The sequence below is a fragment of the Taeniopygia guttata genome, chromosome 14 (assembly GCF_048771995.1).
Source record: "Taeniopygia guttata chromosome 14, bTaeGut7.mat, whole genome shotgun sequence".
In the NCBI taxonomy this organism is placed as follows: Eukaryota; Metazoa; Chordata; class Aves; order Passeriformes; family Estrildidae; genus Taeniopygia; species Taeniopygia guttata.
The window spans coordinates 11,982,501-11,996,521 of NC_133039.1; the positions used below are offsets into that span (position 1 = coordinate 11,982,501).

The 14,021-nt window shown below is 36.3% G+C and overlaps 1 protein-coding gene across 50 annotated transcripts in view; it reads right to left on the reverse strand.

The window, feature by feature from the left end:
• The window catches only part of RBFOX1 (RNA binding fox-1 homolog 1), a 1,140,648-nt gene that overhangs the window by 4,617 nt on the left and 1,122,010 nt on the right, over window positions 1-14,021 (reverse strand). For 10 of the 50 annotated variants that reach the window (XM_072935863.1, XM_072935865.1, XM_072935862.1 and 7 more), the window contains one exon: window positions 11,034-11,086. The exons of the other annotated variants lie outside the window; for them this stretch is intronic. In XM_072935863.1, the coding sequence (XP_072791964.1) occupies window positions 11,034-11,086 (53 nt within the window). The remainder of the gene's footprint in view (window positions 1-11,033; window positions 11,087-14,021) is intronic. 50 annotated transcript variants of the gene reach the window in all.

Here is a 14,021-nt window from a genome sequence, read left to right on the forward strand (position 1 = left end):
ATGGACTTGGGACAGCTTCCCCTGCAAGTGTCCAACATATTTTCCATAATCAAACAATTTTCATTGGCTCTCAGGTGTCACATAGACCAACAAAAGCAATCTTGTAATTACAGTGCTGTCTTGAATACGAAGGCTAATGTAGCAAACAAGGTTTAACAATGCCCTTGATAGCTCTTTAAAAAAAAAAGCCATTATTTTTTAGCCTTATGTGAACAGTAACCACAGACCAGTCTCATTCTCTGTAACTACCTTATTTTTCAGATACATGTACAAACTTACTTTTTTTTTTTTTGAAAAGAGGACAACTGTTCTATTTTATTATCATGTATTTGCTCCTCCACAAGCAGAAGCTGATTAGCGGATTCCGAGCTAACCAGCTGAGGAAAGCTGAGAAATGAATGTTTCCATGGCATATGCAATCCTCCACCACCCACTACTGTGGGTCCTGGATGTGAGGTAGAGAAAAGGACCAAATTATCTGAACTAGACATTCCCACCTACCCAGAGACATCTTCAAGGAGGAAGCAGAAATTACCATAGACAATAAATCCTCAATTCTCCATCTCACTGAGCCAACATTTCCCAGATTATGAGGCATTTCTTTCACATGGAAATCCAGCAAATCACCTCCTGTGACAACTGTGCTCGCTAAAGGTTCAACATGGAAAAGACAGACTGAACATCCCTGTCTCTGAGTCTCTGCACAAACACAGGGCCACACACTCACAGAAATCAAACCCTTTCTCTTTTCCAAGAATACATAACCACACATCTTGATGGAAAAAACCAAAAAGTAGAAAACAGTTCAGTAAGTACAAACTTCCAAGTGCACAGTTGTTTACATTCAGGATTGTGAATTAGACTTTTTTTCCCCAGCAGGAGTGCAGCATTTTCAGTAAATGTAAGAGTATCTAAGTTATTATAAAGCATTCTAAAGCCTGTTTCACTTCAAAGTGCATCCATCGTAGCTGAATGCCTTCAGTTGTACTGCCCTGTTTGCTTAGTAAATCCAAATTCCTATGAAGGGATAATACATTTAAAATGAATTAATTTATTTAAGCACCCCAAATTCATGAGCCTGGGTTCTGTATCTCACCCTAGAGCTGTGTTTGCTTTAGATTTGAGTAGAGAAGTCTCCATTGCTATCAGAGGGATACATGAAATTCCAGGGCTAGCAGTGTTAGGCAATTGCTTTCCTTAAGACCTGGTCTGAAACTCAGGAAAATATGTGTAAAAGGCTTGTATAAAATACATTAGTTCCTCTTTTGCTTCCAAAGTATTGATGAGTACGGGATTCAATTTATCTATCAATTCTACTTAAATACTTGGTATCCAAGTACAGCTATCTTGAGAAATTACCCAACAAAGGAAATGGGCAATTCCCACTGGAAAAGCAAGGGAAGGAAAGTAGCTCACATCAGTCTGTGCTGGGTAGAGGACTTGGTGGTTCTCTGAGCTGGAAAAGCAGTTTGAGAGCTTTTCAAGCAGGTTTGACATTGATCCCACACTCTGGAGCCTGTCTGGTAGGAAGAACTTCCATAAACCTCAGCCTTGGAACCCTCCACATTAGGATGCAAGCACTATCTGGGGATTTGAAATACTCAGTAAGAGAATTCCTTGTGGCTTTTTCACTACACCGAAGGGAAAAAGACATTACTGCTCTATGCCAAATTTTAAAGTCTGAGAATTTTGAATATCGTTATAATTTTAACTCTTCCCAGCCAAATTTCATCCCAACAGTAAGGAAACATCTAGAAAGGGAAAATGATTAATTTAAATGTAGACATGTTTCCCTCATGTCCTTAGTAATATGCAAGAGGAATTACATGTACTATTATTTTACATGTTTTAATGCCATGATTATTACTTTTATATCAATGAGAATTGATATATTTCCTTTGTTTTTCTTTTGTCCTGATTATCTGGTATCGCCGCAATGCTGAGCAAGGGCTGCAAATCTATATCTGTAAAAAATACATTAATTTTGGTCCAGTGGTAGAGCTGCATTGTGCCTACATCCCATTCCTGCAGGATCCTTGGCTGTGTCCCACTGCCTCACAAGCAAAGTCCAACAGGTCACCCAGGATGGCACCAAGGGCCTCCTTTAAGGAAGGACCAAGCCTGAATACTCAGGGCTCAGGCTGTAATTAAATGATCATTATATTTAAGCCAACTACTGAAGTAACTGGCAAGTTTACAACACTGATGCAACATACCATGTTGCTAATAACATTATTATATCAATATTCAACAGAAATCTTGACAACTGATGGGAAAATATGGATAAACACACACATTAAGCAATTTCAAAGAATGAAAATATGACTGTTTCAACATGGTATTGGCTTCTGAGTACATTTTTATTACCCTTTTTCCAAAGCAGTAATGACTTATTGTCAGTGTTTTGCATTGCTTTTTTCATCCTTCTATATAAACTATGTCTCTTTTCTTAAAACAAGAGATGTAAAGAAATCCTAATGTGAGAACTGTGACCAAAGTTAATCCTTGCTCCTCAAAAAAAATGGTTTATATTTATATTATGATAATGCTAAAGCTTTTACTGTGATATTAACACAGAAATGTTATTGCAGAATTAGGGATGCTTATATTCTTGTTAAAATAACAAACACTTGTTTTTCTTTTACAGGATATTGAAATTCCACTTAAACAAATGTGTCCAATATAAATACAAAATAAAATGTAAAATGAATCCTTCCAAATCTTCTGTAAAAGAAAATATATAAAATTAAACTGCACAATTTTCATTTTTGCACTCTCCTGAATACACTTGACATATGTAAGCACAAGCATGGATGAAAATATTTCCAAAGGGGAAAGAACACATGCTCAGATATTATCTGGGAAAAAGATGCATTGAAATTCCTCTGTGATGAATAGACTTTTTTTTTTTTCTCCTCAGGGTGACCTCTACCTTCAGAATATGATGGTTTTATTATGATTAATAAATTTCATTTCCACAGAGGAAAGGAACAGTGTCAGCTTAAACTTAAAGCAAGTGGGTTTCTTTTTAAATGCTAATTTTTAAACACGCCCTTGCATGACACCAAATTTAGAAGCTCAGAAGGTTAGCAGAATAGATTCTGATTTCCAGGCTGAAAATAGGAAGAAGGATTTAAACTATATTGTCACACTGCAAATCAGTAAGCTGCTTCAGTCCCACACACATTGCTTCACTTACTCACTGCTGTGCCAGCGTGCTTACTTCTCACGACAATTAGTGGCATTTAAATGCTTTGTGATAATTTACACTGCAAATTATCATTCTAGGTAAACAACTTACTAAAATTTAGGACGTGCCAATGGTAAGGCTGTGAATAAATTAATAGTCAATGCCGTTCTCTGTGTATTTTACAGGATGATAAAACAATGTATCCCAAGAAATATGCACAAATTCTTGTCTCAGAACACAGCTGATGAACAATTTTAATGCATCACTAACTAGAACAAGGTATGCTCCTCTATTTTCCACTGTATCTAGGACAAGCATTCAGGACATCATGGAAAAAAAATATGTTTGCTAGCATTTTGTTAACATACTGCCACTGGTTCTTAAATAGCTGGACAAACAACTTCCTGGGAAATAACTGAGAAAAAAACCCAGTGTAGCCATGCTAACTTCTATAAATTAGCCATAAGCTATCCACCAATAGATGGCATGTTCTTTCCTTATGCTATGCCTTAATCTCTTCAATAATTTTCAGCAGAGGGTTAAAAAATGCTAAAATACTACATAAAAGGACCATTTGTTGTTCATTGATCCATTAAAAAAATTTATAAAGGGAAATTGTGGGATTTAGTTTATCAGGGCTTTTGAAAGGGAGTATCTTTCTAAGTAATGAGTAGTAGGTGTTGTTGAAGTCTCTAAAAATTAGGGAATTCTGTGCCTCTTTGATCATAAGTGCCATTTTAGGATTTTAAATTCTTTAATAGTATGGCTGCATTTCCATACAGATCTGGGACAGACAGTGGAGCTCCAATACTGGAGACATTCAGAAGCTCCTAAATAACACACACACTAGAGCGCTTAATAAAAGAACTAATAAGGAAAAATTCACCACATAAAATATAAACCAAGTTAACACATTTTCCTCAAGTGATTTGAGAAGTAAAGAAGGAGAATTTTAAAGAATTTTATACAGATATTTTACTTATCATTATCAAGTGCCCTCCATTTTTGCAAGTCTACATAGCACTGGAGGAAATACAGAAAATTATGAACCTGCTTAAGAAGTATAAAGAGAGAAGTTAAAACCTGATCACTACTTCAGATCAATCTAACTCTGACCTCAGCCACATTACAAGCAAAGCCTGTGTACCACTGGGAAGTTCATATTTCTAACTTTTCCCCAATATTATCCACTCTTTATTGCAGTTGAACAATCAAGTAATAAAATTGCGTCTGGAAGGAATACAAGGAAAGCAAGGACGTGCCAATGGTAAGGCTGTGAATAAATTAATAGTCGATGTTATCAATACCTGGCCTTAATACCACATAAATACAGAAATTATTCAAATAATTAACTTGGTGCTCTTCCTCTTGGTCACAGAATTATGACAATCCCAAGAGAGATGAAACCAGCAGCACACTCCTCCCTGTGCACACCAGTCACACACCACACTGCTGAGCAGTATTTTGGGCTCAAAGGGTCAAATCTGTGCAGCAGGGGTAGCCCTTTAACCTAAAATTCATCTCACTGCAGTGGGATGGAGTCTGCTTGCAACCAACTAATTAATTTAACTTTAATTTTACTTCATTTTAGATATTAACACCAAGGGACTGCGGGCATTTCAGGCATCTGAATCACCAACAGGTCTCTCTACCTCAGATGTAAATGGACAAAGATTCCTCTGAAGTTTTTACTTAAGATCAAGGAAACTGAAATCTGCTGATGAAAACAATTTCCAGGCATTTTCCTTGATTGGAAAGGTTAAGAATGCTAAAATTCTCCTTGCCAAGGGTTGGATGCACACTATCAAACACTGAGGTCACTGTACAAGAGAGGACCATCACATGCTTTATTCATAGCATCTTCCTCTTCCACGACCTATAATGTGCTACAGATTTGTGATGTGGTGCAGAGAAAGAATTGGGAAGTGACAGGCAGCACAATAAAGAGTGAAACTTCAAGGTGTACTGCAGGGCTGAGCTGCTGGTGCCTGCAGAGCCATCAGGGATTTCCTATCACTACAGTACTAACACATTGCTAGGTTTTCTCAGAATAAGAAACTTGACCAGGGTCTACCATGGGTAGAGGGCAATAATGAAAGGTTCTCATGAAAAGATGTTCATAATTATGCCATTGATGAAATATTAAAAGCACTGTTTACTTTTTCCTGCAAGCTGGGGAAAGGAGAAAGTAGAGAAGCCTATGCAGACTTTTCTGTAGAGATGAATTTCCAATTTGTGGCTGTTTACTTATGTATGTCACATCTCAGTTTGGCCAGTTAATTTCCTTGCTAATTGACAGGCATGTTTTGCAGCAGCTTCCCTGATGCTCAGATGTGGTTTTAATTTTGCTTCTGTTTGCTAGCCTGTATCTTTTAGAATTTGTGAGATTTTTGCAGCCAGCCAAAGCTGAGCTGCCATCTTCTAAAACATTTAAATGAACATGATTGATACTGGTTAATTTACAGAAACATAGAAGGGTAACAAACAGCAGCACAGGTGACTTTTTCCTGGATAACTGCAAACTGGAACAATCCTAGGCACAGATCTCCGCTTAAAAACTCTAATTCGGTATCAGTCTTGATGTGTGGATTCACCAAACAGAATTATATGCATCACCACCTTTCTGTGTAGCTTCTATCCAAGAAACTTAGATTTTATTTAAACTTCGTTAAAAAAAGCCACTGGGGAATCTGGGGCTTGCCATCAGGTGACACCTAAACCCAACTCTATTCCAATGACACAAAAGCACTTCTTAGGTCTGTAAAACATTTTCTTACTACTACTATTGTTATATTTAGGGGCAATTAAGCTTGAAGAAATTCTTACCTAGTGCAATAATAAATACACCGGGTACATTATTTATAAAATTTTAAAGCAGTCTTTTGTGATCACATATAAAGTTCTGCAACCATAGCGTTGTTTTATGTTTATCTGCAACATGATAATCTCAAGATACTAAAACTGAAGCCTTGCTCATTTAATGGACTTGTATACAAGCACCCATACATGCACACACACAAATCATCTTTCATGTGCTCTATTTTTAGCCCACCAGAGAAAAACCAATCTAATTGCTTCATTAAAAAAACAGCACAGGAGATGCACACGTGCCTATAGGCACTTGTTGAGAACAGACACAGATTATTCACTATTTCTGTTATCAAAGGAGCTTCACATTGCAAATCCTCCATTTACAAATGACAGGACCTCAGCTTTCCTTAATCTTGTCGTGTTGTCACATTTGAGCAGCCATGCGAACTGACCTAGAGCCGCGAGCACGGGCAGGCAAGCTGGCACACAGATAATGACAGCCACGCCAGCCAGGGCTCCACTGGGTGACAAAAAGGAATTAATCAAACCTCATGAAAGGAGAACAGAGCATAATCAAAGTGTTTACTGATTTTTATCAACTGCTCCAATAGCAGAACATCTTCAGCACGCAACTACGCAGAGCAGTAAAAGCTGTGACAAATGGAATTCCATATAAGCAACTATTTATAGCAGCAGTAAATGCAAGTTTAAACTGCCAACATAAAGGACACTTGAATTTATAGAAGAAGTTTAATTTTGTGCATTAGTGCAACATTTCCTAGTCTTTCCAGAGCAAAAACTTCACTATCTGCTATTTTTCATAGAGAACAGCAGTACAGCCTTAAATAAATACTAGCACAAAGACCATACAGGTGCTCCTTCATCTTCATTTTTTATTTGATTAGCAGAAGAGCATAGCATAATAATAAAAGCATCTCACAGAAAATGGTTATTTTCCCAAACTGCTTCATGAAATGAAGTCAAACCCACTGGCAGCAATAGTGAAAGGGAAGAACCTCTCTTAACTGAGCATATGTCTTCACAGCAATTGGAACAGGCTGAAGGAAACACCTCTGAAGCTGCATTCTTCCAAAGAGTTTGGATTGGACTCCTTCAAATTCCTTTGTAAGAGTATGATCTAATCACTATCTCCTACCAGACACATGAACAGCTCAGTGAGATGTATGCAAGTTCATATGGCAAAATTTGGACCAGCTGCAATTATTCATGTACCTCCCTTGGCAGAGGTGGGTTTGCCACAACAGGCACTGCAGCCATTCTAAGCACTTTATCAAATATGAATTTCTTTTAAATCAGTATTTCCATATTTGGTATTGTTCAATGAATTAAATTTGCGGCAGTGTTAGTGCTGGCAGGTTAATGATAGCATACAGGAAAATTGCAATGACTGGAGCAATTGCATATGTTAAAAATGGCCAATATTCTCTTCAAATATTTCAATAGCACAAACCCCACGGTTTGCTTATTGAAGCTGCTTGCTTTTATTCAACATCTTTCCTGGAGTTATGAAGTTAAACCTTTCAAAATGTTTAATCTATTTTGGAGACTGTATCTTTCTCCAAATGGAGGTCAATAACTTAATTTATGACTGTCAGCTTTTAAAGCTTTATAAAGCATTTCTTTTGCTTGCATGCACACACACACACACAGAGAATCCTTCCTCCTGGGACTGATTCTGCTCAAAAGTGTAAATAAATACAGTCACAATTGGACAGGTGTTATATCCACTTCCACCATACTTCATTCCAAATTCAGCTTTATATATACCCTTGCCTTTCTCTCTTTTATTTCAAAATCATAAACTGCAAATACACTTGGAAGAAAAATAATACCAACCATGCATCAGCACTGGAAATTTTTTTTGCTTCTACATAAAGGTTGGATAACAGTTAAAAACTGGAAGAAGAGAGAGAGATAATATAAAAATAAAATAATAACCCCGTCCCATTTTTACACAAAAATATAAAATATCATTTGCAGGTACATCTGAGAATGTACTTGCAAAAAAACCACAAAAATGCTTTTTCTTTACAAACTATGAATTTGATGTTACAAAACCTAAAAGAGAAAAAAAAAAAAATAGATTGAGCACTGATTTGAAAAATCCACTAAGAATGCTAAAGCTGCAAAATGAACAATGTTCTGCAACCAAACATGTAAAAAAGCCATAGGTTTATTCTGGGTCTCATTCTGATTTATCCAGAGACTGACAGGGCAGATGCCCATTGCCCCCATCAGACAAAAACCTCAGGATTAATTCTCCCCTACTGCAGCTATAGTCAGGAATTTGCTAAAGGAAGGTCCTCAGAGATCCTTGTTAAAATTCCATCATCAAACCACGAGGAGTTTCTTATAGTTTCCCTGTCTCTGTTCTAGTTCAGATCTGCTTGCAAACCCTTTAATCATGTCTGCCAGAGAAGATCTATCCCAGAAGTGCAGAACTTCTCTTCTGAACAGTAATTATTTTTAGCCTCAGAATGCACTGGATGCAATGAAGAGTGAAATGCTTTTAAATTTCCCATGGAAGGATCCCTCTGTCAGATATCTGAGGAGGTTTCCCTTCTGTAATGTGCATTCAAGGACAGACAGAGATACACAAATAGAGATGTGTTTATGGGCACAAATCTCTCATTAATACATTTATCTACTCAAGATTATGTTATTCCCAAATAAAAAAAAGATTATTTTGTTCCAAATAAAAATGAAGATTACTTTATTCCAAATACAAAAAGATACCATGTGGCTGAGGGCTAAGTATCCTCTGGCAGGAATGATGAAGGATTGAGAAGAAAAGAGTGAGTATTACCAGCAGAACCACCCAACTTCTCCCATTTCCAATTGATGATCAAATTCCAACCAAAGCTTTATTCATTATATATTACCATTTGTAATCCACAAACACACCCATCCTTTACAGGGAGGCAATGCAAACATACAAATACTCACATTTTAAACATTGAGCATGTTTGTAAGTATCTTCACTTGATATCAACTTTACAAACACAGTAGAACTACTGTCATTGAGCTTAGGAGCACTAAAAAAGCACTATAAAAATCATATTGCAGGTTTTTGCATGCATCTGAAAAACCACAGGAAAGTTAGTTTTGGTTCTCAAAGTATCTCTATGTTTGCTCCATGTATTAAAACATAAAATATCAGATAATAAAAATAGTTGGAAGTCAACTTACGAATCCAAAAGACCAAATTCAACTTCAGCAATTTGACTCACAGAAATATGGGCTGGATAATTACTTTTTTTATTAAGTCAAAATAATTTAAATTCTATTACTGAAACTTAGCTATATAAGAAATAGCAGGTACAGGTTTTCATCACCTTTCTCTTTCATATTTATTCCAAAAAAAGTCACCTATAGTCACCTGTGATGGCTCAAAACCATGCCTAACAAAAATACCTTTTTGTTGAATCCATTCAACATAGAAAATCAACTGGTAAACTGAAAAGTTTTAACAAATACACACAGAGATCCATTTCCTTTTTGTGCAAACTTCACTGAAGGCACTGATAAATGAAATTTATATTTTATAGAAATAATATATTTTTAATTGGAATTCTAAAAAAAAGTCATATATGGAATATCTGCAATAAAGTCTTTGGCACTTAAATTGTGCCTGAATTGAGAGAGAAATATTTATTTACTAGAACAAGAATTATTGCTTAGAAGGGTTCACTTTGCAGAACTGGACCCACAGACCCCACATCTAACTCAAGAATTCCAAGTTCAAAAATTGCTAAAATAAATATATTTATTCTAACTTAGCAAAGCTTAGATTTACAAATTAACAGCCTCCCTAGGACAGCTCACTTCAATGAAGAGCTGAGCAGGAAGCTCAAGTGAAATAACCAAAGCCAAAATCCAAGTTGAGTGATATGAACAATGTGACAAATGTTAGTTTCTCAAAATGTATTTGCTTCATAATTTAAAGACTTGGAAAAATCTATGTTAAATCAGGTTTTACTATGGAAGAACTTTTCAGATTACCACCAAAAATGCTACAGCTAGCATAGAGATTACAACCATTTTAGCATATTTTGGGTTTATCTATGATCATCTTTTCCATAAAAAAAATGTTCTCTATTTTTTTTCTATGTAGATCATCATGGCATAAACAAAAATCTTGTCACCTTTCATTTATTTCTGCTAATATAAAACTCTATCAGCAAATACTTCTTAATTCCAACATTTGATTTCACACTATATACCCTTTCATCCTTCAACATGAGAAGCTTCTATGAACTTGATTTTTTGCACAACATTATTGGCAGAATAAGTCCCCAGCACCATTACTATTTATTTTAGCCTTTTGATTTCTTATGTAGTAACATAACACCATCCTTACCTGAATTAAGACTAAGCTTGTTCAAACTCTATTGCTTAAAAGAGAGAAAACCTCTTGACATATTCAATATATTTATAAAATATAAATAAAGCTTTTAAAAACATTGTTCATTCTTCTGTACCCATGGCTTACAACATGATAGTATATGGAGACTTTTTACTTACTAGAGAGCGATCCTCTGAAGGCACAGACCCTCTCTCCCACTACCTAATCCATAGGATAGACTTTGTGAGTGCTTTAGGGTCTGCAATACCCTTGTGGGCACCATTTACCCCCAAATGTTGAAAAGAAAATTGTTACATCTATAGCACTTACAATGTCCTGCACACATCTAAGCCTTGGCTCTTCTCGTCAGCTCTCTCTGGTTTGACTTCTGAAAGTCCCAGTCCTGAAGCTTTTATCAGAAGGTTTAACATACCCTTACACACTACCACACTTAAACTGGAAACAAAACACCAAAGTCAGCCAAATAACCTAATGGCTTTTCTATGGCAGAACCTATAGGCTGAATGAAGCTATAAATTCATTAAACTATTCCCAAGATTTATACACTACGGACTTTCCTATGCTTTGTCTTACGATTAAATGCAGCATGTGAAAAAGGATATTGAGACCTGGATGGATGCATCAAGAAGTATCAATGATTGTTACCTGCAGAGGTGTTACAAGAAATTTCATCTGCTGCAACGAAGACGAATTGATTTCTGCAAGAGAAGATAAAATTCACAATACTGCTTGCTGACTGGGAAATGTGCTAGCTGCCAATTGACTTGATGTTTACAGATGGGGGTAGGGGAAGGGTGCTTAATTTTAATGAATGTAGCAAGAAAAAGTGTTGAGTACTATAGAGTTTATAAGGATCATGAGGTAGACATGCTGGGATCTTTTAAATGAAATAATGGTGACATTTGGATATGGACTATGTACAAACTCTTGCATTGGAAGCTTCATGTTTAGTGTTACAGATATGTCAATATATTTATGAAGTCTAATAAAAATAAAACAATATATTGATATTAAAGGGCACTACTGCAAAATATGTAAAAAGCACTTTTGAAAAAAAATTAAATTGCAATTTGCTTTGTGCATCTGAAAGGAGGATATTGAAATTAAAATATTTTGCTTTTTCTATGTCTAATGACTGCAATCAGAAAATTAATTTTCTGCTACTTATTAAAAAATGACATAGTATATTCTCATATACTGTCATCCAAATACATAGAAAAGTCTTTTGCAGAATCTTAGGAGAATAAGCTAGAGATATGAGTAATTTAATATAAGCCTTCTCTTGCAAAATTCTTTTTTTAAACCAGGTAACATAAAAAGAGAAACGCTAAATGCACTAGTATTTCAAAATGCAGAAAACTTCATTGTGGCACAAATCCTGATTTTTCCATTCTGAGATCTAGGCAACCAAGCTCTGGGTTAGTGGAAGCCGCGTTTGAGGATTAACATCAAATTATTCCTGTATATGCATATACACAGGTGCCTCGGGGTATTTTTATGCTGTTAATGACCCCGGTGCAAATTAACACTCGGGTGTGGTTTCCTCCCAGCCCTGCACTGCCAGGCACAGCAAAACCTGAACTGAGCTTTGCACAGCCTTAAAGCCAAACTACCAACCAGCAGCCAAGGGATGCTAAGGACTGCCTGGACCAGCTCTGCAGGATGAAGTGCTGAGGATGCTGCTGACAACCATGCAGGAGCAAACGTCCCTCGGGGCCAGCAAAACCTGGGGGAGTTAGCCCTAAGGGAACAAAATCTATTTCTATTATTTCACCTCCAAGGTATCAAGAGATTTGAAACTCTCGTTTAGAAATCTGTGAACCTTGTTCCTTAGAGGTTCACATTCGAAGGGGGGGAAAAAAATAAATCCAAACCAAAACAAGCAATCTGCATTCTGTACTGCAGGGACAGGATTGCACAGGGCCAAAAGCAGATCACTGCCTCTGCCCCAGCAGAAATACACTGTTAGCATGAGCTTAGTGATCAAACTGTACATTCTTGCATTTTCAACTCTTCATTAAGTTCAATTAACAGCTTTGCTCTTTATTTTGTCATCTGCAACAGTTTCAGCAGCTAATGAGATTTACCTAACAAGTACTGCTAATGGCATGAATTTAAAAAACCAAAGGGGGATAAATTTTACATTATAAATACAGAGCTACTCTGTATTTCATAGGTAGCATAATTTGTCACTGCATTTACTGCTACCACCTCTGTGATAATTATAGACAGGAAAGGTTAGATGCTTGCCCAAAAGAGCCAGTAGCAATGCAGATTTACCAGCTACTGTTTTACAGAAAATCATTCTGACTCATCTCTATGAAGTTGTTAAACTGCTCTCTCATCTAAATTAAAAGATCACTTTTCCTTAAAAACTGCCTCTAAAGTGATTATTGTGAAGCTCCTTTTTTTCCTCTCTGTTTAGAAAAGCAGAATATTTAGCCACAGGTTCTCTATTTTCAGATGTTATGATACAGAATTATCTGCAAGGGTAATATGCTGGGTTAGTAGCTCCAGGAAGATCCCAGAACACTAATGTAATTTGTCCTTCGAAATGACAAATATTATTTAAACTGTTCTGAAATCTTACTCTTTTTTAACCAAGTCTTTACTAATTGCTGGGAAAAAAATCATTAAAAAAATAAACCCAAAGTGATACCTATTTAAAAAACAACTACTATAAACATCTCTTGTTATAGTGCTTCATAGGAAGTAACTATTTTGCTTTTTAAAAATTAATTTCACAACTCCATACATAACTTTTAAAAGTAGGAACTTACATATTGGTCAGCATAGCAACTGTGAGAATGCAAACACTAGAGACTGGAGTCCAATAAGCCAGTTCAATAATTTATAACTTATTAGGTGTTACTTCTATCAATTAGAAATTAAAAATTCTTGAGAATTAGAAATTCTTAAGCACTTTGATGCCTTTAATGCTCTTACAGTGGCAGGATTTATTCAGCTAAATTCCATACTGTTGTTTAGATAGACCCAGAGGGGAAACTGCTCAGCAGAGGCATCACAGATACCACAGCTGCTGGGCACAGCAAGGGTTAATCCTTTGTGTGGGCAGCCCCAGGGCTGCAAAGGAGTCCTTAGGATGAAGCTGCTCTGTGGGGCACCTGATCCCTCTGTCCTAAAGCAGGTGTGGAGCAGAGGACAAAGGACAGCTCACCTTGCCCAGTCCCCTGCAAATGTGGAGCGTTCCCTTTAAAGACCAATTCTGTGCACCAACTCTGTCGAGCACACAAGGCTTGACAACCTCACAAGGAAGAGATGACGAAAATTCACGATGCGTTTTAGGTTGGTTTAGTGTTCCTCATCACTGCTACACTTTTAATGATTCAAAAAGGTGCAGGAATTGTAAGCAGACCCAACTTTATTATACAATAAGCCCTGCTCAATTAAGATACAGAATCATTTTCATAATTTAATTTGTGTATTAACAGTGAAAGTATGGAACCAAATTTTTACTGTTCACTGGTTAATACTTTAGATGTAAAAGAACACAGATTTAAACAAAAGAAACTTGGTTTTTTTAATAATTTTTTAAAGTTGTTACTGGCTGCGAGATAGAAAAGAAAAAACCAAAAAACAAACAAATCTGATAGGATAACACAACAAATACAT